This window comes from Girardinichthys multiradiatus, chromosome 1 (assembly GCF_021462225.1).
Source record: "Girardinichthys multiradiatus isolate DD_20200921_A chromosome 1, DD_fGirMul_XY1, whole genome shotgun sequence".
Classification (NCBI taxonomy): Eukaryota; Metazoa; Chordata; class Actinopteri; order Cyprinodontiformes; family Goodeidae; genus Girardinichthys; species Girardinichthys multiradiatus.
In genome coordinates, this window is record NC_061794.1 from 48171557 (window position 1) to 48195178 (window position 23622).

The 23622-nt window shown below is 40.9% G+C and overlaps 2 protein-coding genes across 4 annotated transcripts; both read left to right on the plus strand.

Annotated features, from left to right (window-relative positions):
• The first annotated feature begins 4863 nt into the window (after positions 1-4863).
• LOC124874778 (C-type lectin 1-like) lies at positions 4864-9289 on the plus strand. 2 transcript variants are annotated; one of them, XM_047376317.1, is made up of 4 exons: positions 4864-5038; positions 5148-5480; positions 7068-7162; positions 8489-9289. In XM_047376317.1, the coding sequence occupies exons 1-4, from the start codon at positions 4942-4944 to the stop codon at positions 8588-8590; spliced, it is 627 nt and encodes a 208-aa protein (XP_047232273.1). In that variant the 5' UTR covers positions 4864-4941; the 3' UTR covers positions 8591-9289. The 2 variants fall into 2 exon arrangements, with proteins under 2 accessions (XP_047232273.1, XP_047232265.1); XM_047376309.1 differs by lacking the exon at positions 8489-9289 and having other exon boundaries at positions 7068-8244.
• Positions 9290-16276: 6987 nt separating this feature from the next.
• LOC124873253 (deleted in malignant brain tumors 1 protein-like) lies at positions 16277-22994 on the plus strand. 2 transcript variants are annotated; one of them, XM_047373776.1, is made up of 7 exons: positions 16277-16439; positions 18176-18487; positions 20358-20663; positions 20844-21152; positions 21247-22072; positions 22311-22402; positions 22854-22994. In XM_047373776.1, exons 1-5 carry the CDS (start codon positions 16403-16405, stop codon positions 21621-21623), a joined length of 1341 nt encoding a protein of 446 aa, XP_047229732.1. In that variant the 5' UTR covers positions 16277-16402; the 3' UTR covers positions 21624-22072; positions 22311-22402; positions 22854-22994. The 2 variants fall into 2 exon arrangements, with proteins under 2 accessions (XP_047229732.1, XP_047229736.1); XM_047373780.1 differs by having other exon boundaries at positions 21247-21974.
• The last annotated feature ends 628 nt before the right edge of the window (positions 22995-23622 follow it).

The following is a 23622-nucleotide window of genomic DNA, read 5'->3' on the forward strand; positions in this document are numbered from 1 at the left end:
TCATTTTCCTGCCTATGTTATTCACCTGTCAAAAGTTCCTGTACCTGGTTAAACTATAAGTTTATAATTCATTAAATCCTTCTCATCATATCCCAAGCTCTGCAGTTGGGTCCTACAACACTCATCATGACAGATTGCTAATTAGCCAGGGGTTAAAGTTGAACTTTTAGAAGTTTCCATTCAAAGCAGACTGTGATCTGAAGTCTGGACCTCGTGGCCTGGCCACTTCAATGTTCGTTCCATCATTTTATTACCCTTGGGGTTTTTTCCACCGAGCTCTCGCCTTAGAGTTTTATGACCCTTTGTTCAAGATTTGGGGCTATCAGCTGTTAGTGGCTGAGAGGCGTGGTCCTACCGTTCTACCAGCTGATAGCCGCTGTCGAGACGCACACGTGGAGGAAGGCTTCACCACGTGGTGGTTCTGTTCCACTTTCCAAGTTAATCCAAATTCATATGTTGTTCTCATTTATCCATAAACTGCAGGTTTGGTTTTCATCTGCCCCCAGCACACGTCCTTTTTTTTTTTTTAAGACTTTTTGCAGCACTAGAGGCCTTTATTTTGATAGTAGGTAGACAGGAAGGAGGGGCAAAGAGAGAGGGAGACATTTGACAAAGGTCGCCGGGTCCGGGACCCGAACCCAGGACGGCCGCTTTGAGGACTATAGCCTCTATATGTGGTCGCGTGCTAACCCCTACACCTGCGCCTTTAATTTCAATTCAATTCAGTTTATTCATATAGCGCCAATTCACAACACATGTCGTCTCAAGGCACTTTACAACAGTCAGGTTCATACATTCCAATTAATCCTAATCATTGAACAGTTCAGTCAGATTCAGTTATTTATTCAAATTGTATAAAAAGTTTTTCTATCTAAGGAAACCCAGCAGATTGCATCCAGTCAGTGACTTGCAGCATTCACTCCTCCTGGATGAGCATGTAGAGACAGTGGACAGTCACTGGTGTTGACTTTGCAGCAATCCCTCATACTGAGCATGCATGTAGCGACAGTGGAGAGGAAAAACTCCCTTTTAACAGGAAGAAACCTCCAGCAGAACCAGAACCAGGCTCAGTGTGAGCGGCCATCTGCCACGACCGACTGGGGATTTGAGAGAACAGAGCAGAGACACAAAGAGAACAAAGAAGCACTGATCCAGGAGTACTTTCTATGGGAAAGAAAAGTAAGGATGTATTCAGACTTGCCACTTTTGGTCCGCTTTAAATGGACCAGAGTTCGTTCCCCCCCTTGGTCTGGACCTTTTGTGCAGGCTTTATGTCCTTATTTTTGATTATTAAGTATAGTGCATGCTTAGTTAGGTGAATGTTGTTGGACTGGAATAGTTGGTGGTAAAGGGAACTATCCGTTTAATACATTTTCACATAGATAAAGAGAGCCAGTCATTTTCTATACTGCTTCTTCCATAGTGGGTCATGGGGGAGCCGGTGCCTACCTCCAGCAGTCTATGGACAAGAGGTCGGGTCCATACTGGACAGGTCACCAGTCCATCACAGGGCAACACACAAACAATACACCTAAGGGCAATTTAGAGTGACCAACTCACCTATTCACTGTGGGAGGAAGCCGGAGAAATTATTTCTTCATAATCATAATCATAAATATTACAACACATTTACTTGAATTGTTTTGAATTAATAAATTATTATTAATAATTTTTAATTTAGCTGCTGCTGGGATTATCACAATTTTAGTCTTTTGAGAACCCATTTTCTCTTATTGAGCCATTAACTTTGCAGCAATCCCTCATACTGAGCATGCATGTAGTGACAGTTGAAAGGAAAACTCCCTTTTAACAGGAAGAAACCTCCAGCAGAACCAGAACCAGGCTCAGTGTGAGCGGCCATCTGCCACGACCGACTGGAGGTTGGAGAGAACAGATCAGAGACACAAAGAGAACAAAGAAGCACTGATCCAGGAGTACTTTCTATGAGAAAGAAAAGGAGTTAATGACAGCAGCAGTTCAGCCAATGCACTGCTCTAGGAAGGTGTGACAGGTAAACATAGAGCCAGGCCAGGTGTAGCTTCTAGAAAGAGAAAAAACAGAGACAGAACATAAAGTTAAAAGCCAAAATAACAGCAAATGATGCCAAATTGTAGAGTAGTAGGAGAATGAAGCAGATGGAGTGAAAGTGGTCATTATGTCCTCCAGCAGCCTAAGCCTATAGATAGTTCCCAAAAGACCAGACCGCAGGTAAGTGACTCTGGAAATTCGCCATGTTGATAGTATACCTGGAAAAGGTGTTACATAGGAAATGCATTACGAGCTGCATTACCACGGCTTTTATTAGTTTTTTTCATGAGCTATGGCTTTTATAAGTGCTGGAGCGCGTCACAGAGACCCTTTAAATGTTGTGTCCTTAAATAGGTATGAATTAAAGATCGCTGTAATCGGTACAGAGTTGGATTCCCTCCCAGCAGTCACCTATCTAGACATTGTGAATTATTTAATTCACAAAAAGTGCCTAAACTATGGAGAAACTACAGTCCTTGAAGTATTTGGGCACTTTTAACATTTTTTAAGAACATTTGGTGCAACAAGAAGAAATCTGCATGTGTACTTTTGCACATGTACATTTTGTAGTTCTTTATGTTTCATACTTTGTGCACATGCTAATGGTATTATGTTTTATTTGTGTGACATTGACAGTGTCATGTTTGTTATGACGTACAAATAAATTATACGCATTTAAAGGCTTTTTACTGAACTACATCAAGTTATATGCTTACAGTCTGACACCTTAAATACGACGAGTACTTCGGTACTTTAAGATAAAAACAGTTTAAAACATTCAGCACCAAAATGCTCTGATCCCCGAGGCTCTGGTAGTTACTGAAGGTATTACTCAAATAAACAGAGCAGAATGTAACACATGTAAGGCTTTATTTTCTAATCCCAAACAGTATGACAAGCTACATTTAATGTACAATAATAGTTGTAGACTGATATGTCACTAATTGGCATGTACAACAGCATATTTCATAACGTTGTCGTATTGCTTCTAATTAACAGTGGCATGGCAGGTCAAGCACAACATAACATCAGTTGAATGATTGAAAAATAAAATGATTTCTGGTTCATGCACATGTGAAGGTCCAGCAAGGTTCCGGCTGTGTTGTGCTTGTCCTTGTGACACTGGTCCTTTACCCTTTCATACCTGTTGTAACAAGAAGGAAGATTGAAAAGAGCTATTATCAATAGAGAAACAGGAATAATGCAGATATTAAAGCACGATAACAATAAATGGATGCAATATGTAATATCATGCATTTCACCATCATGATCAGCATTTGTTTTTTGGTATTTTATTAGTTATAATGCAATATAGTTTATTAATTCAATATCAATCATTACTGTCACAAAAAAACATTTCCCTACATATTGTTCATCAAATTACCATTACTACATAATCTGACTGCAGATACATAATGTCAAGGACAAAGCCTGCGTCTTTTCAGGTTAACCTCAGTTTCTGAGGAAGTTGCTGTGTTGGTCAGCCTCCCGGTTGGGGCCCAATCTGGGTTGGATCTGTCATACAAGTCTGCAGGTTTGCCTACAAAGTATATATTTTACAACAATCAGTTCAATACTCTATCAACTGACTGACAGCGTTACAGTTTGGTTCTTGTTTGAAATGTTTGAAAATGTCCTCACCGCTATTAGTGATTAGAACAAATGCGCACCGTATTTGATGGCTAGTGTTTCTTCTGGATATTAGCCAGACGGTCTGAGAGACTATTCAGTGTTTGTTTTGGGGTCCCAAAATGAAGAACAAAGCATGACTTGGTTCCATTGATCCTGAGTCTTTATCCACCAGAACTAATCTTCTAGATTTTTGAAGGTTTGTATCAGATCTGGTCTGTTCTTTCTCCTCTAAACTCACAGTTAAGGTGATTTATGCTAATTAAATCTGGGGATGTGTGTCGTAACCCCTTCATACTGTGCTGCAGGAAAGATGCTGCCCCAGTGCACAAGTTGTTAGGAAGTTATGATTATTTGATTATGAAAAATTATAAAATTATAATTAATCATATTTCATAATTAATCAATTCTAACCTAAATCATTTCCAACGGACAGATATTAGAGGTACACTATGGGGTTGTGATTATGGACTACCAGCACTTAATAATTACAATTAATTAACTGTCATTTATAATGAATAATTATCAACTAAAATCACACTTAATGTAACTATGTTATCAACCATTTTATTAAAAGGGGTGAAAAGAGCACAAACCTTAGTCTAAAACCTTTTATAAAATCTCTTTAATACAAAATAAACACAAACACCTTCTATTTATCTATGTGAACATTTATTAAACTAAATAAACCCCTCCTATAACCAAACTATTCAGTCCAATAAATTTCCATCTAACTAGACACTCACTAATCTACTAAATTAATCATCAAGAATTAAATGCAAAATCAATCAGTTTAAAAGAAGAATGCACACTGAGTATTAATGGAGATCAAACCAGCAATTTATGGATGAATGTGGGAATAATTCAAGTTTTGGGTGAACTTGGAATATGGAAACAACAGTTGGCATTCTTTATAAACTATAATCGGTTTTTGCATTTTTTCTATTTATCAATTTACCCTTTTAGTAGATTAGTGAGCTTCTAGTTAGATGAATAGTTTGGTTGTAAGAGGGAATTATTTATTTAGTTTAATATAAGTTCATATAGTTAAGTAAAAGGTGTTTATTTTTATTTTGTGTAAATTGGATTTTCTGTCGATTAAGGTTAGTGCTCGTTTCACCCCTTTTGGTAAAACAGTTGATCCACTGATTCTGAGTCTGACCATGTTTTACTGGACTCTCTTTGCAGCGAGCCTGGATCGGAATGTACTATGACATAAACTGGAGGTGGTCCAGGTCTGATGGGGAGTTCAGAAACTGGAGGTCTGATGACCTCAATGACTACATGGGCAATGAGAAGTGTGCAGGAATGACGGACCAGGGTCTGTGGTTTAATACAACATGTGAGCAGTTCTACAACCCAATCTGTTCTGATGGGATCGGTGAGGAACCCAGTTTCCTAGCAGAAACATTTCAAAACCTTAAACTTTAGGAAAAACTATTCTGAGTTTCATGGGCTGAAACAGAACCTCTGTTTAATGTATTTTAAAGGGACGAATGTGACGTTTGTCCTCATCAACCTCAGCATGAACTGGCCCAAGGCTCAGAACTACTGCAGAGAACATCACACAGATCTGGTCACTATCAGAGATCCATCTGAGAACCAGAAGGTAAAGGAGCTGGTACCAGCAGGAAAATCTGTTTGGATCGGTCTTCATAAGAGGTTCTGGAATTGGGTGGATGGAAGCAACCCTTTGCTCAACTACTGGAAGTACTGGGAACCCACTGGAAACACGAAAAAGTGTGCAGCAACATTTTTCGAACTTTCTGGAAAGTGGGAAGATTTGAACTGTGAATTGAAGAGAGCTTTCATCTGCTACCAAGGTAGGCCACCAGCAGAAATGTTTAAAATGTTCAAATAAAACTGCAGAAAATAAGGAAAAATTGTTTTACTGCAGAGAAAAAAGCAGCTTGAGCCTCTGACTTTCATGAATTTTATCTCATTGTCATATTTTTATGTTTATTCCCTACTTGTGGTTCAGTCTGTGAGACAATGTTCCTAATTCATCCTGAATGATTTCCAACTAATCAAATTGTCGCAAACAGGTGTTGGTATTAGTATCTTCACTAACTTCCATGTTTCTAAGACGAGACAAGAAATCCAGCTTCATCATAATATATATGTCATAATCAGCCAGTGGTTGTTGTTTTGGGTTTGTGTTCAGTTCATTCAGGTTTATTAGATTCATTCTGGTGTTTAGGATTTTGTTACTTCTCTGGATTTCCATGTTCGACGTGTTGGTTTGTATTTCCTTATAAATCTGGTTCCTCCCTGTTTAAGTCTCATCGTTTACTTAGATGTTTCTGTTACCTCCCTGCTCTCTCTGCTCATCAATGTTAATTAGTCACTCTCTCTCAGTTACCTTCAGTCTGTCTCCCACCAGCTGATCCTGATTCCCCTCTGATTAACTCCCTGTGTTCATTGGTCCATTCTCCACCCTACCTCAGTATTTATACTCCCTTATTGTCTTTGTTCACCACTGGTTCCTCCTGAAAACTACCCCACATGTTACCCTGTCTACTCACCACCCCGCGTCCTTAGACCTGACTGTATTTTTCCAGGTCCTGTCTACGTTTGTAAGTTTACCTGTTTCTTTTATTAATGACATTAATCTACTCGCCATGCTGCTCTCTCGCTCTTGCCTGCACTTTGGTCCTACAACAACCTCACCCAACTTGAAACCCATGAAATATGAATGTGGACAAATTAATATTCACCAAGATTCTCCAGATTTTTACCCTGGTGAAATATTCTCTTATTGGTCCCAAATGTAAAAACAAGAGAAATTTAAAGACAACTTATAGTTAAGATTAGGTTATGGAAATGAGAAATTATGCAGGAATTGTTTAACTGGACAATCAGGCTGGGTAACACCTCCATGTCTCCTGGGAAGAACTCATCCTGGAACTGAACCAAGTTCTTGGAGTTACTGATGTGATATTTGATGTTTTCAGTGACTTAGAAATGGATGAATTATAGTTTTAAAATCTGAAATGAATCCAGAAGGTTTGTTGACTCTCCTCGGGTCTCCTTCATGTTTTCAGTTTGTTTGCTTGATAAATTCACAGGAAGGAAACCTTCAATCCAAAGCTGGAGCTGTTGGCTCCTACTAGCTGACTCCAGGTTCAGGTTGGTTGCCTGCATCAGATTCTGGATTGCAGCTTGACTTATTCAGCTAGTTTGCTGCAGAGCTCCAGAATGTGCTGCTGAGCATCAAGCTGGACCTTCTACCTGATGGGTTTCTTCTGCTGCATGAAGCTTCAGAGAATCCAGCGTCACGTTAAGCTAAGCTCAGCTTGTCGACAGGCAAAAAAGCATAAAGAAACAAGTTGCGTTTATCCCAGCATTTACTGGGTCAGAACATCATTAAAATCCCAACCAGAACTGATGAAGCATTTTCTCCATCACAGCTCCACTTTTACAGGAGGTGCTTAAAGTGAAGCTGCTCAGAACCGCCCCTCTGGACCTGGAAGATCCCACTGTGCTGGAAAATATGCTGAAGCAGGTAAATTACAATATTCCAGAAACATTAAAACAAATCTATGTTCTTCATCAGCCTGAGTGGAGAGAAGATGCAGGTGCAGCAGGTGGAAGGTTTCAGGTTTGGTGATCTAAACGAGAAGATGATGATGATGATGATGATGATGATAATGATGTCAACAGATCACACAGAAATGAAACGACGGCCTCACATATAAAACATTCATCTGCTGCTAATTTCCCTGAAGAAAGGTTCAGAGCTTCAGAGCGAGTTGTGAGATTTGGAAGAAGTTGCACTTGGAGGACCTTTTGATCCCATTCTTCATTCATTGCAGTGATCTGGGGTGGATTGAGAGGAAGCCCATGGGCTTGGAGGTGAAGATTGGATCAGGATGCTTCACTGCTGCTGGCACCATATGAGACTCATGGTGGCTTTCAGCTTTTCTTCTCCAGATTTCCCAAACAGTCAGGAAGAGGATTCATCAGAGAAGATAGGTTTGCTCCAGACTCCCACCAGGGTGACAGTACGGTGGCTCAGGTGGTCGGTGTCGTCCTTGAAGAAGAAATAAAAACAAGAAGAAAGAAAAACAAAGTACTTAAAAATGTAAAGATTAAGAAAACTTTAGGAGACAAAGAATTAAAAGCCAGTGCAAACAGATGAGTTTTTAAAAGTGATTTAAAATCCCCCAAGGTTCTGGTGGACCTTATGGACAGTGGGAGACCGGTCCACAGTCACCAGCTGAGTCCTCGGGACGACTAGAAGCGTTTGGTGCTGCGAGGACAAGGATATGTTGATGTAAACGTTCAGTGATTAAAGATTTAAAAACCAAAGTAAAATCTTAAAAGTGATTCTAAAAGAAACAGGCAGCCAGTGTAGAGAAGATAAAATAGGATTGATGTGCTCACATCTTCTTTTCCCAGTTAGCAAGCATGCAGCAGCATCCTGGACAAGCTGAAGATGACGGAGAAGGTCTGGTTGGTCCCACCATAGAGGGAGTGTCAGTAGTCCTATCAGAGGGGTGTTAACCAGCAAATAACCAGATGAACCCCAAACCAAGCAGAAGGTCTCACAAGCAGATCATGACAAACATCTGAATCATAATCTACTCATGCTGATGACATCTTCCTCTCCTCTAAGTTTTCCCGTCAGTCTGATCCCAGGTTGCTGTGAACAAATTGAGTTTATATTAAAATTATTTATGTGTTTAATCCAAAACCTCTAAAGTCAGGAAACCTTAAATCTGAAGCCATCACCTGTGAAGACATCACAACACGCCTGTTCGTCTCTAGAGTATTTGACCTTCAAGAACACTTTTCTGGTAATCCTGACATCTGTAATATTGTGTTTCAGCTCGAACGGAAACTGCAGGAGCAAAGAGTGAATCTGAAGATCAAACTGAGCTGGAGGAAGCAGACGGATGGGAAGATATTCCACAAAGAAGAGCAGATTTAGTTTAGGATCTTAGCGGCTGGACGTGCAGCTGGTGCAACAGTTGTGTCACTAAATGTTAGCCTTTAAATGCTTGTTTTGTTGAGGGAAACTCTCTACAGAGGGTGGAGGTCAGAGTGGGTGCCCAGGTAAGCAAAATACTAAAAACTGCTGCTGGTTTCCAAACATCAGCCTTAAAAAAGGATTTTCCAGACATTTGGATCCATTAACCAACCCGGCAGAAAAGGACAGACAGAAAATTGGGCAAATTAAGAGTTTAAATGTTTAAAACTCCAGAACGTTTTTTCTGTCCTAAAAGTCGTGATGAAACCCAGATGATTCCTCCTTCATCACATCGAAACTGCTCAAGGACTCTAGAGATTTGGGGGATCAGACACATCACCCATCAAACACTGACTTTAGGTTGTCTCTGTTTAACGTCCAGGCTCTGAGGTCAGCAGAGCTGGATCTGGTGGCCATTTTGGTTCTAGAGCCAAGATCCCCCCCCTAAATTGAAGTTAGGAACTGTTAGTGAAAATCATCTGTCTGGATTACAGCTTAGATATAATAATATAATAATATGTGATGCTTGCAGTCTGGGTTCCCTCAACAAACTGCATCTCTTATCAAATATGTTCTATTGTACAACTTTCACCATCAGAATATTGGAAGTATGTAAAATAGTTTTGAAATAGTCTTTTTAAGAAGTCAAATCTGTGTTCATGTTGTTTTCTGTTTCTATGGAGATTTAGAAAAGTTTAAATGGACTTTCAGATCCACCATGTGTGGACAACTGTGTCCAATATGTCCTCAGTCCTTCTGTCCAGGTTAGACTTACCTGTTTCTGAACAAACTGCTGCAGACAGACTACTGGTTGTCTTCAACGCAGTGACATTCACAGACACTAGGTGGCGTTAGAGAACCTGCCCTGTTTTCCTCTGGACAGAAAAGTCCCTCCTGAAATCTGTTTTTGTTTTTTGTTTTTTACAGTGTATAGTGTTTGGCCCAAGGTAACTGTAATGGAAATTATTTTATTAAGTGTCCCAAAGTGTATGACCTTTGGGTTACCTCACTCCTCTGAACATCTGTGTTAGAGGAGGAAGCTGTAAAAACCATTATCAGAAATGTAATGGTTAAAACTCATGCTTTAAGGGTGATATCTATACTAAACTTTTTCTTCTGCCTCTCTCACACACAAATACACACATATATGGGATTTGAGTTCAACATCTGCGTTTTTGAGTCTGGACCTTAGAAACCTGCCCTTCTCCATGGCTACTCCATCAGAGATGCTTCTCCAGCAAGGCCTGAAAGAGAGAGATCTGCCTTCCTGCTTGTTGAAAATCACAGTGTGACTTTCTACAAGAAAAAAAAACAAAACTCAGAAGAAGTCTGGACCCACTGAGATGGACAACGATCCATGCTGTTTGCAAGAGCCAGAAGAGTGAATAACTGGATTTATATTGAAAGCATCTTATGCGGGCAGAAGAGAAACCGGAGCAAAGTTTCTTCTTTCTCCCTCCTGGAGAAGTTAAAGTGGACAAAGAATGATTGAATGTCTCACCAACAGACCTGGGAAGGTCCTGGTTGTTTTTTGGACTGATAGAGGACTCTGTGCCATGACAGTCTGACTCTGGAGTGATTTAGAAACTGATGGAGGTAACGTACAAACACACACACATTTACATAAATCTTTTCCTATTTTCTGCAATGAAGAACGCTTATTAATCGCTGCTCATGTGACGCTTGCTTGACGTTGACAGATATAGCGGGTTAAAATATTATTTTAGGGTTAGAAAAGTATCTTTAAAAGGGTGATAACTTAACTCATTTGATACTTTCCAGTTAATTAATTCTTTTAGAGAAACAAGTTCTCTTTCATCGTGGAATATTCAGGGTCAATTATTCTAGTTATTAAAAGTTATTAAAAGTAGAGGAAGTTACAACATCTCCAAAACTCAGCAGTAACCATGTGTTTCTATGTTATTCTCAGGACAGATCTCATGAAGGAGCATTTTTAAAACCCAGCGAATCTGTAAAACCTGATGGGTTTCTCCTTCAGGTATTATTTTCTGTTGTCAGAGTTTGTTTCCCATAAATCTAATGGGTAGAGACCTCATTAAAACAGGCTTAGTTCTACTGCAGATGGTCTTCAATCTCTGCAGAAAGTTAACACCATTGTTCAATGCAGTAGTACTCAACTTGTGGTTCCTGGACTCCTGAAGCCAGTAAGTCATAGATTTTGGGTCCATAAAATTATAATATTTAATTAAAGGTAGACTGATTACTTATTAAAATAGATCTAAACCAATGATGAGTTCCAGTCATTTGATTGCTTTAAAATGCAATAATACTAAAAATTTCTACTCTGGGGAACACAGATTGGGGTTGAAGAGTTTAGTTTTGGAACCAAGGTTAGGATTTTTATAACAGAATCAAGACAAGTAAAATCCTTTATTTTAGGAAAAGAAAAGAAATAAAGGCTCTCTTAACAGTAAGAGGATGGTCGGCTCAAACTCCAGTCTCTTTGTTTGATTTCTTAGGGTTTAAAAATTAAAAGAATACATGGGAGTACAAAGGTACACAAGGTAATTTCAGATTATTAAGAGATAAAATATTGGAACATTTATCAGCATTTGGATTATTAAAGAGGGGTTCTAGTAATAAGTTCTCCCCAACTCTCAAAATTTAAATAGCCCAAATTAAAGAAAATGATGTTTGTTCTTTTTGAAACATTATGTGGGAAAAAGTCCAGTTTGGAGTCAAGCTTCTTATCTTAATTTCTGATTAAGTCAAACACTGCAGTTTTGTTTAGTTTGGGTATAACATAAAAATGTCAACGCTGACTTTTCTAATTTCCCCTCGGGGATCAATAAAGTATCTTTGAATTTGAATTGAATTAAATTAAAATACTTCTTTGCATTTAACCTGAAATTCTGCAATACAGCTGCAATCAAATTGAGCCAAACAAAAAGAGAATTATAACAATAACTCTCAAGATTGTAGTTATTATTATAGAGTTACATTACAAAGAATTAGCAAAAGGTTTCAGCATCAGTAAATTTGGATTCATTTAAAAGAAAACTGTTGCTGTGCTTCTAAATAGTTTGTGCACACATTTTTTAAAAAAGGATCCTGAAGATTGTCATAACAACATTGATCAATTATAGCATTAAAAGATATGGCTGAGAAAACATATTCTGAAAAGAGATTGTTAAAAATTTCTTTGAATTCTTGAAGCTTCAAATTTGTTCATTTGTTTGTCTTTGATGTTTTGTTTTTGTTTTGTTGGAATAAATGTTTGTTTATATGTTGCATGAAACAATAATCCATGTTTAGAATAATGTTTCTAAATCCCAGATTGATTAAACTTTGAGTTTTCAGGAGAGTTAAGAAGCAGCTTGTTTCTGAGGTAGGTTCATGTTAACAGTTTTGTAGTTTAAGGTTCATTAAGATGGGTTGGAATGAAGAAACTGTGGTCCCGCCCATAGGCTGTCAATCAGAGGTTAGTTCTGCCTGACTCCGCCCACCTACTAGGTTGGTTCATGCCTTTGCTCCCATGGTAACGCTCAGCACCTCCCTTCCTGAGTTTTAACACTGTTTAGCTGGTGGAGATCATTTTTCCTTGGGTGAGGAATTATAGTGTAAGGGAACCCATGTTAGTAGATTTTCTAGTGAGACTAATTTAACGTGCGTCTACAGGAACTCTTTATAGAATTCAGGGTAATAGAAATCCGATTAAAGGTCCAGATAAAGGACAGATGGGTTCCTAAATAACTTTGTCACCTCTGAACCCAAGAAGGGTCTGGGGTCATAAAACACAGACTCTTTGAAGTTGAGATAAAACTGTCATGTTCTGGTATAAATACTGTGTGTAAATGTTGTTCAGGACTCTGTTTCACTGACTAACCTCAGTGTCAGAGTCTTCAAACGCTGAATGCCTTTGAATAAAACTTATAAAGACAAAGTCCAGATTTTCTCTTGTTATGAGTCAACTTCTCTCCACTTTCATAAGAAAATTCCACAACAGTAACATTTCTGAATTTAAATGCCAATAATACCAGTGCCCCACATTTTTGTAATTTTGTTTTGCAAATACAGTAGACCAGTTAAATATTTCATTTAAATACATATAGGGCGAATGAGCCGGGTAACATTATAATTCATACACTACTAAAAATTCCTTTAATAAAGTTCAGTAAATGTGGGGCATGTAGGCTAAGTTATAGTTTCTATTTCTGTGTGTAAAATGATTTGATCAGAATATTTTAATATGTAAATAGCAGTTATCAGTTCTCAGGACTTGTAGTTAATCTCATTAATCTTAACTCTGTAAGAATAATTTCTGTCATAAATCCCACTGATATGCAGAAGTACAGATGATTCTTCCTATGACCATATGTCCAAAATATCCAAAAAGAAAGCGACGCCGCTAACTGATGCAGAACTTGATAAAAACTGAAGGAAACCTGCATGAAGAGAAAGAGAGAGTCATAGAACCAGAACCATGTCAGCTGCAGAATTCAATTCAATTAAAAAATACTTTATTAATCCCAAAGGGATTTTTATTTGATTTTTAACATGTCCTGTGTTGTAGAAAAATCTGTTTTTACCAAGATAGAGACCGATGATTGTCACTCAGAATTGTCACTTATAATCTTGCAAGAGAAAAGGATTTTTTACAGCATTGGAGATGCGCTCAGTAGTGTTGCAAAATCATTCTGACCAGACAAAGCAAAGGTTCTCCTTATAAGCTACAGCAGTTTTCAAGGTAACTCTCATGAGACCCAGACAGACGAGTTGAAACCTGTTGTCCTAGACATGTTGACAATGGAAATGGAGCCTTACACAGTGTGGCATACATCTTATCTCATACAAGTGAATAGGAGAAGGTTGAAAAACCATCTCGGTAAGACTAAACAGAACCATCTGTCCTAACCCTGGAGGCAGAAGAGAATAACACAGAAGGGTTTGAATACGTTTATCAGATCCTGCAGAGTATCTAGTAGGAAAGAAAGCAAGGCACAACAATTTTCCATAACACCTGTCAGGCAGAGAAGAGCTCACAATTGTCTGAATGCCAGGAAGAAGCCCAACAGAATTACTTTCACAAACGGAGCGTTACGGCTAACGCTAGAATTTTCCGCTTGATATACATATAAATAACTTTATTAGAAACTGTTTTGGGATTATTTCAATTGTTATGGACACTGAGACGGAAATAAAAAGGACAATAAAAGAAGCAAGAAACAGAGAGAGGTCGGGCAAAAAGGTAAAAGGGAGAGAAGGAGAAAAGAATAGAGGAGAGAAAGAAGGATGAAGAGAATACAAGATACTAGAAGATTCCTTCTACATCTGCAGAAACATATATAACAACAGCAACGTCACTGAAACATGCACGGTACTACTGAAAGCAACACGTATTTGGTGGTAACTGCAACTCAGTATAGAACATCTGTGCATCTGTTAACACCTGAATCCAAACACCTGTGGGTATAAGTGTGAGCGCCCTTGTGTATACAAAGTTTCTCCATAAAAATATGCAAAATTGAGTGTGAAGAGCCAAATACCTGCCCCCCTGGACCCGGGACACACGGAGGAGATCTGAACCAGAGACATCCAAAGGCCCCCCAGAGCACAGGAACTCTGGGAGAACCACCGCCGGGACTACCGCCACCCCCCCAGAGAAGAGCAGAGGAGAGCTCCAGGGGAACCACCCAGCAGCCACAGTGCAGAAGCCCCAGGGAGCTGCAGCGACGAGCCCACAGTCCCTATCCGGTGCCCTCTACGCTGGAGCAGATCCAGCCATTGACCCAAAGACCAGATACCAAGGGACACATCACCCCCAAGCAGAGGCCCGACAGAGCCAGGGGGCCCAGGCAAGCAGCCACCGGGAGTGAGCCAGGACACACCACCTAGCCATAGACACAACGGAGGAGAACCAGCAATACACCAGTGGGCAGAGACACCAGCAGGGAGTGTGGCGGGGAGGAAATAGATGGGGGACCTAAGCTGTTCCAGGAGAGGGAGCAGCCCAAGACCCAACCTGACACAAAAACCTGCACACACAATCACAATTATACATTCCCAACCTCAGGCTACACATAAACACACTAACAGCCAACATAAAGACAACAATGGATGTCATACACGCGCTAACACTTCCCATAGATACTCAATACTCCCAGGTCCAGGTACAAAAACCCTGAAGGGTCTCCTTTGTTCCGGGGTGGAGACAGGCAGACCACTAGTGCAGGCACCTTCCGAACCCGAACGACCCCGGCCCAGACCCCGACCCCCTCTCCGACCCCAGGCCACCCCCAACCAGGACACAGATATAAAACACATGCCTCTGAACCCTAATGCCATAAATTACCTCCCCACAGGACACACCCCCACAGATAAGCTTCATCCTCGAACGGCCAATGAAGACACATCCACACAGCACAAGCTCCATACACAGCCTAGCTCTAAGCACCCCCACCGCATCCCATCCCCCACCACACAGCGCGCTGCAACAGCAAGACAAGGGCCCCGCACAACACCTCCCCAGCCTCCGCCCACAAGCGCAACAGAGCAGACACCACCGAGCACCAGACCCCCAACGGACCCCCCAATGCCACACCAAGACGGGCAAACACTCCAGGCAAGAGGTCCCTGGCCGGTGACATGCACTCGGGGCCAATGGCCCTTACCATGCCCCCCAAAGGAAAATTAAATGTTGGTGTAACTCATATTCTGCAGGTTTCTTCAAAGAGCTGCTGTAGATGCTGATGTCTGTGGGCAGGAAGGATCTCCTCTAGCGTCAGTCTTCAGCAGATCTTAAGAAGTCTCTGACTGAAGACACTCTGTTGTTGTTCAACAGTCTCATGAAGAGGATGCTCAGGGTTCTCCATGATGTTCTTCATTTTATGAAGAATCCTTCTTTGCACAATGATCTCCATGTGGTGTGTTTGTCAGGTAGTCTTTGATCCAGGATAGTTTATTGTTTTCTTACTCAGGTGGGCCAACAGGAGTCTCTCTAGGACCTTCATGATGTGGGATGTCAGGGCAAGAGGTCTATAGTCATTGAGGACTGATGGGTGAGTTTTCTTTGGTACTGGAACAAGACAGGAGGTCTTCCATAACACCGGAACCTTCTTCTGGGCCAGGCTAAGGTTGAAGAGGTGCTGCAGAATCCCACAGAACTGCTCTGCACAGTGAAGCAGCTGAATGATCCCTTTAAACCTGCAGCCAACCTGAGAGATCTCCAGTCTGCCATTAAAATGTTTTACAGCAACAACAAAATGGCTTAAAGTGAATGAAAATATTCAAACTGAATGAAACAGAATGAAGTATTTATTCTAGTCTGGAATAACAAGCTTCTTTTGTAGCTTCTGGAGAATTTATCTGGTTATCTTTGCAGATCTTCTCTGCTTGAACAACAGAGCAGATACAAACGCCTCAACAAGTTTGCATCTGTTTGCATGTTGGTGACAACATGAGATAAGAGCATTTCAGCAGCAGGAAAACAGAGAAACAACATATTAAATCTTATACAGAATTATTGGGATGATCCTGTAAATAGATTCAGCTCCAGCAGACCATGAAGAGCTTTCCAAAGCTCAATGTTGAGTCTGCTGCTGTTTGATGGTTCTGGTGCTGAAGCTCCTAGAGCCAAATGAGAGATTAAGGATTTAAAAAGGATTCGACATGTTTGCTTTTTTAAGGCAGATGTCAAAATAAACATCTGTCGCCTAAAATGCAAATAATTACGTCCAACTTTTGCATGTTGTTGGTAAAACTGAAGTAGTTAAAATCTTGCAGTCAGACTCAAGGAGCCAAACAAGAAGAGAGATGGAAAAGGTTCTGTGGATCCTCTTGGCTGCATCAGGTCAGAAATTACTTTAAATTTACTTCGAAATGTTAGTGTTGTTTTCATGGCTGCAGGAAGCAAACTGTTGTGCAGTTGATGGGAAAGGAGAAACTGTTGAGGTTAAGGTTCTGCAGCTTTAGTACATTTAAGTTCTAAAAGAACATCACATTTATGCACAGACATCACAGCATCCCCCTGTTACTCTGCCGCAAGCATATAAAACATAATTAATGAGGCAACATACGCAACAGCATCTTTATCAGTGCTACAGACAGTTTCAGGTCTCAAGGTTTTCTACGTTTATTCATAGAAATATGATTCCAGATTTATATGCAGGTGCATCTCAATCAATTTAAATAAAATCAAATAAAATTTTAAAACACTTTAAAATAAATATTCTCAACCAGGTTTTTCCAAAAATGAGAAGATTACATCAGACCAAAAAAAACAGATTTCAGGTGATCATGATGTTCCTACAAAAGCCTGAGGAAGACTGCTGACTGATCGGATTTCCAGAAGACAGTCATCGATACCCTCAACAAGGAGGCCAAGCCACAAATGTTCATTAATATAGAAGCTTACTGTTTACAGAGAGCTGTATCCAAGCATACTCATAGAAAGTTAGGTGGAAGGAAAAGTGTGGTAGGAAATGGAGCACCAGCAATGGTGACCGCTGCAGCTACGGGAGGATTGTGAAGCAAAGTCTATTTATAAGTTTGATGGAGCAACACAAGGTGTGGACTGCTGCTATAGTCGAAGCTTCAAGATCAACCTCACACAGACGGACGGACCAAGAACCAGAGATAACATCAGAAGCGTCTTGGAGCAACAGAATCAGACTGTTGCTCAATGGTCCAAAGTCCAGTTTTCAGATAAAAGTAAATTCTGCATTTCATTTGGAAATCAATGTCCCAGAGTCTGGTGGAAGAGTAGAGAAGCCCAGAATCCATCCTGATGGAGGTCCAGTGTGAAGTTTCCAGTCAGTAATGATTTGGGGCACCATGTCATCTGCTGGTTCTGGTCCACTGGGTTATCTGAAGTCCAGAGTCAACACAGTCATCTACCAGGATGTTTTAGAGCCCTTCATGCTTCCTTCTGCTGTCAAGCATGATGGAGATGCTGATTGCAGTAATTGATGGAAAAGGAGCCCAGACCATGTACTGAGACCAGGTACTGTTCAGTAGGATCACATTTCTGGATTAGAATCCTTTTTATTGATCTGATAAAATATTTGAAATTTCTGAGAAATAAAATTTTTTTGCATCTAAAATATGCATTTTTGAATCAAATCACTGAAGTAAATGAAGGTTTTTAATTTCTATGCACCAGTAAACAGCAGAGTTGGAGCCATGTGTTGACCTCCATGATGTCAGTGTTGCCAAAAGCTGTGGGTTAATCTGCCAGATCTCAGACTAAAATCTTAAAATCCTAAAATCTTAGGGCATGTCGGGTCAACGCTGATATTTGGGCCAACCCTTCCTCCTTCACAGCTCAGACTCTGATTCTCAGTTTGAGTAAAATTTGCATCATTAATGATCTGCTGGACCTACTCTAGTATGGATCAGAATGATTGTGGTCCATGCAATCAGAATCTTACCTGATGAGTTACAAAGATTTCAGATAAATTCAAATATAGGTTGTAGCTGTTCTTCAGTGGAAACTTCTTTAAAACGGGTTTATTTTAACCAACAAACCCAGATGCATTCATGCGTTAGTCACCTCGTTCCACATCTCCATGCTTGTGTCTCCCACAGTAGACGCCCAGATCAGATTAGTAGGACCGTCTCGGTGTTCTGGAAGAGTTGAAGTCTACTACAGTGGGATCTGGGGAACAGTGTGTAATGACGGCTGGGACCTCAGCGAGGCTACGGTGGTCTGCAGACAGGTTGGCTGTGGGTTGCCAAAGAGTGCCCTAATGTTAGCCTACTTTGGTGAAGGAACCGGACAGATCTGGCTTGATGACGTGGCCTGTGCAGGAAATGAAGGCAGTTTGCCTGAGTGCCCCCATAACGGATTTGGAAATCATAACTGTGGACACGGCGAGGACGCTGGTGTCATTTGTGAAGGTAAGAAGACATTTTGACCAGCTCTACAGGTGAGAACCTCTTCTCAAGACAGCTGTGAAAGCTCCTCTGCCAGTATTGTAAAATATTAAGCTGAGATGAATCCAAGCTCATTTTTATAAAGGGTCAAAATAACAAAAATTAACTTGAAATGAATTAAAGGTGTGAAATACTGAACATGGTGCCGTAAAAACCAACATGTGATCAATTTTGCATCTGTAAAAATTTGAATCCATGATTTTGGAGGTCATTAAATTGATAACATGGTAAATATTAATGTTATAAATATTAAGGTTATCAAATATAACGTTGCCTGTTTTCATTCACTGCCTTGATTTTAGCGCCTCCATTTTTACCACTTCAGTTTTATCCTTCATCGGGTTCACAGTACAATTTTTGTTACTTCCGGTGGATCGGAATACGGCAGCAGACCCGACGCGACAGCGGAGTTTTGTAGTCCGTGACCCACAATTTCCCATGATTCATTGCGGGTCGTATTGGATTGGTTGAGCTTGGGCAGCAATGGCGGACGATGGTGGCAAAAATTGTGAATAAAAATGTAAATTTAACGTTTTGTGTGACCCGAAATAAACTTTTAAGATGTTTTTAGGCAAACATGTTGGTTTGTTGAACTCAGATATCTACTCAGTTTATTAAGATTTCACTTATTTTAAAACAAGAGGTTCGGCGTTTCTCGGCGCCATCTCGCTCCGACAGCTGTCAGCTGACCGAGCAGCATTCCCTCCCTCTTCCGAAGAAGGCGCCTGATTCCCAGCTCATCGTGTTAAAGAGAGACTGAGGTGGAGAGTCTGGAGACTCAACCTGGGCGCCCTTCTCTTGTGACTCCCTGGTTCCACCTCGTGGCCAACAATATCACAGCCGTACTATCTAAAATGCGAATAGCTCTGGACTAAAGGTCGAGCTGGGGCTGCTGCCATGTTCCGATCTACTGGAAGTAACAAAAATGACACAATGAAAACGATCAGTGCCCTGTCCCAATACTCGCACTTCCACCTTCGTGTCCCTGAATTGTGCGTTACCATTGATGGGTTCGAGTGCGCAGCGTATCCCGATTCTCCAGAGCCCCTTTTGTGCCCTCGATCCACACTTCGGCTAAGTGCGCATCTAAGCGGACTTCGCCGAAGCTCTGCTGCTTGCTCCATGTTTTCCATGTGTTTTGCAAACATCATCTGCTTTATTTCTGCAGTGCCTGCACTATGCAGACTGCACTGAACACATGGAGACATGAAGATTCTTCCCACAGAGAGCTTCATGTTCTGGAGAGATCGCAGCTCCTCTGACTGTCTTAGAGAAGAACCGCCATCAGCATGGTGTCTCTGGATCAGTCCATAATGTGATGTTTGCTTTAAATAGCGTTGCTGCACATTTTAAAAAGAGAGGAAGAAATCATCACTTTGACTGATATCAGAATATAAACATGGTATCCAGTCCATTTAAATATGAACTTTACTCATTTTTATATCTACAAACAGAATTAAAAAGAAAGCATTTCCTTGACTATTTTGCATCGTGTTATTCTCACTAACTACATGGAAAAACATCCTGTATGTCAGGGTGCAGACTCTCCTGGATCTAACCAGGACTTCCTGCTGTCTATGTTCAGCAGGTCATGTAATCTCTGCGTCACAGACAGCTCTGGTCTTTAATGCAACCTGATTGGCTGTCAATATGAGCAACTTTGTCCTCTAATGCTCCACAATGAGTGTGTTTTGAGCATTAAACCAGTCAGCACGCTTTAGTGAATTTAGCCTAGAATCCCTGAGTGTTTGAAGACGGTGAGATCCGTTTTATCGATGTTCTGGGTGGAGCGCTGACTGATGATGAAACCCGTTTTATTTGTCTCAACCAACAGATGCCCATTTCAGATTATCTGGTCCAACAAGGTGCTCTGGAAGAGTTGAAGCTTACTATAATGATGTCTGGGGAACAGTGTGTGATGACAGCTGGGATATGAATGATGCTACTGTGGTCTGCAGACAGCTGGGCTGTGGCCCGGCGCTGAGTGCTCCAGGGATGGCCCACTTTGGTCAAGGAACCGGACAGATCTGGCTTGATGACATGGGCTGTTCAGGAAGTGAAAGGAGCCTCTCTGAGTGCTCCAACCCGGGCTTCGGGATACATAACTGTGGACACAGTGAAGACGCCAGCGCCATCTGTGGTAAAATGACATTTTAAAACAGCAACACTGGATAAACTTTAACATATTTAAACACACATGCAAAGAATGAGATCAGTTACTAGAAAAGAGGACCCTGACAACATGAGAGCAGCACTACTAGTTATCAAAGCGGTCAGGCTGTGCTGTAAAAGTAGAAAATGTTTCATGTGTGTCCTACAGCTGGTGCCCAGGTCAGATTAGCTGGTCCAACAAGGTGCTCTGGAAGAGTAGAAGTGCTCTTCAACAACACCTGGGGAACAGTGTGTGATGACAGCTGGGACCTGAATGATGCTGCAGTGGTCTGCAGACAGCTGGGCTGTGGACTGCCTCAGACTGCCTTCATTGGTGCACGCTTTGGGGAAGGAACTGGACCGATCTGGTTGACTAATGTGGGCTGCTTAGGAAAGGAAGACGGTCTCACTGACTGTTCCCACAGTGGATTTGGGATGAACAGCTGTGGACATGCTGAGGACGCTGGTGTTATCTGTGGTAAGCTCCAGCAGGGTAGGAAACGGCTTTAATTATGGTGTAAAAATGATGTCTTTGCCTTTAGACTGACAATGAAACACGTCTCTTACCACAGGCCTCCCTGTTAGATTAATTGGTCCAGGCAGATGTTCTGGACGAGTCGAGGTCTACCACAACCAGACCTGGGGAACAGTGTGTGATGACGGCTGGGACCTGAATGCTGCTGAGGTGGTCTGCATGGAGCTGAGCTGTGATAGGGCGTATGGAGCTCCAGTTGGAGCCCACTATGGTCCAGGAGCTGGGAGCATCCTGCTGGATAACTTGGTCTGTTCTGGAACTGAGAGCAGCCTGTCTGAGTGTGCACACAGTGGGTTTGGGTTACATAACTGTGTACATACTGAAGATGCTGGAGCCCTCTGTGAAGGTAAGGACCATTCATCTGTCCAGAGCCTGGTAGCGTTTCAGCTTCACATCATGATCCTCAGATGTTAATAAATATCTGTTTGTTCCCTGTTATTTATATTCTCTTAGTGTTACCATTTTAGTTCTTCCTGTTTGCTTCAGTTCTTGGTTTATTCTTGTATATTTTGTATTATTCTGTTAGTTCTTCCTGTGTTCCTCTCTGTCTGATCCTGCTCATTACTCTTCTCTCCCTTCATTGGTCTCAGCTGTTCCTCATTTCCTCCAGATACTCATACCTGCATCCTGTCATGTCTCCATTCATGCTTCAGTGTTTAAGCTCACCTGTTGCATTTGCTCCTCACCGGATTCTCCTGTTTCACTCCCGTCTTCCTGCTTGTGATTCCTCCTGTGCTCCTCGTTCTCTTCTCCTGGTGCCACCCTGTAAGTTCTACTTATTTGTTAATGAACTACTATGTTCATCCAACGCTCCCATCTGCTCCTGGATCCAGCTCCACAGCCACACATCATGACACTTCAGGGTTTGTAGATCTTGTTGTTTAAATGATGAGTTTATGGTAACCACCAATCAACCTGGGCCAGCACAGATCTAGGTCTCATAGAAAGTGTCTTTTCCGGGTTGAGATTTGGTTTTAGGAGATAGTTTCAGGGTTGGGAAGATCAATGCAGTGTGATGAATTGTTTGGTAAATAAATCCCAATCCTGTGAAATGATTAGTTATTAAATAAAGTTTTGTCCAAATCTTTGTTGTCTTCAAAGCTGTTACGAAGAAAGTTGTGAGACTGAAAGTCCTGCAGAGCTCCTCTCTGGACCTGAATGACCCTGCAGTGATGGAGAACCTGCTGAAGCAGGTAAATCAAGATGAGATTTTAAATTTTATCTAATCTCTCTAGTCTGTGTTGGTCAGGATTAACAGATCCAAGATCCACAAACATTTTTGGACATTTTTGTTTTCTGCAGAATTATGGAAGTTTGTTTCATGTTCTCTAGACCTTGATCCACATTTTATAAAGAAATGATGTCATGGTCCATCAGTTTAGTTTTGCTGTTACTCTTTAGTCTCTCCAGAGTCTTTGTTCTCTGTGTTCAGGGCCAACGAGTGAATTTGCATCTACTTATATCATTTTAGCTTTAACTTGTTGAAGAAGAACATGTTTGCAGGACGTATATTTATGGTTTCTTGAACCATAGCTGACAGAACAGGAAACATGCATCAATGTTATTTCATGAACACTAACAGGTTTTCTTAGTTCTTTAAAGTTAAAACAAACTTAACAAGGTCAGTTCATCCTATTGTTTCAGCTCAGAGAGAAGCTGCAGGTCCAGAAGCTGAATGAAGACATCAGACTGAGCTGGATGACCTTAGATGGAAAAATCTTCAAAAAGGATGAAGGACAAAGCTGAAGAGGAGACAGAATAAAATAATAAATCTGTTTCAGTTCATTTCTTGTGTGTCATGTGTGTTTATACCAGCTTCCAATGATAATTATACACTGTAGTTTAGAGAAGGAAATGAATTTTTCTCATAACCCAAAGGCTTAACTTCACGTTTAAGAAAACAGTAAATTATGAAAACCTGTAATGATAAATTATTCATCCTTTTCACACTGAAGCACAGATTTACGGAGATCAAGACAAACCTCACCTCCTGAATGTCAACCGCTGAAGCTAGAAAATAAAGCCTGTACAGGTCCTTCTCAAAATATTAGCATATTGTGATAAAGTTCATTATTTTCCATAATGTCATGATGAAAATGTAACATTCATATATTTTAGATTCATTGCACACTAACTGAAATATTTCAGGTCTTTTATTGTCTTAATACGGATGATTTTGGCATACAGCTCATGAAAACCCAAAATTCCTATCTCACAAAATTAGCATATCATTAAAAGGGTCTCTAAACGAGCTATGAACCTAATCATCTGAATCAACGAGTTAACTCTAAACACCTGCAAAAGATTCCTGAGGCCTTTAAAACTCCCAGCCTGGTTCATCACTCAAAACCCCAATCATGGGTAAGACTGCCGACCTGACTGCTGTCCAGAAGGCCACTATTGACACCCTCAA

What these genes read in the sequence shown, in the direction of transcription:
- LOC124874778 (XM_047376309.1), top strand. Translation starts at nt 4,942, where the DNA reads ATGGGCAATGAGAAGTGTGCAGGAATGACGGACCAGGGTCTGTGGTTT. An exon ending in AATCTGTTCTGATGGGATCG is followed by an intron (nt 5,039 to 5,147) that starts GTGAGGAACCCA and finishes TGTATTTTAAAG; the next exon opens with GGACGAATGTGACGTTTGTC. An exon ending in AGCTTTCATCTGCTACCAAG is followed by an intron (nt 5,481 to 7,067) that starts GTAGGCCACCAG and finishes TCTCCATCACAG; the next exon opens with CTCCACTTTTACAGGAGGTG.
- LOC124873253 (XM_047373776.1), top strand. Translation starts at nt 16,403, where the DNA reads ATGGAAAAGGTTCTGTGGATCCTCTTGGCTGCATCAG. An exon ending in GATCCTCTTGGCTGCATCAG is followed by an intron (nt 16,440 to 18,175) that starts GTCAGAAATTAC and finishes TGTCTCCCACAG; the next exon opens with TAGACGCCCAGATCAGATTA. An exon ending in GGACGCTGGTGTTATCTGTG is followed by an intron (nt 21,153 to 21,246) that starts GTAAGCTCCAGC and finishes CTCTTACCACAG; the next exon opens with GCCTCCCTGTTAGATTAATT.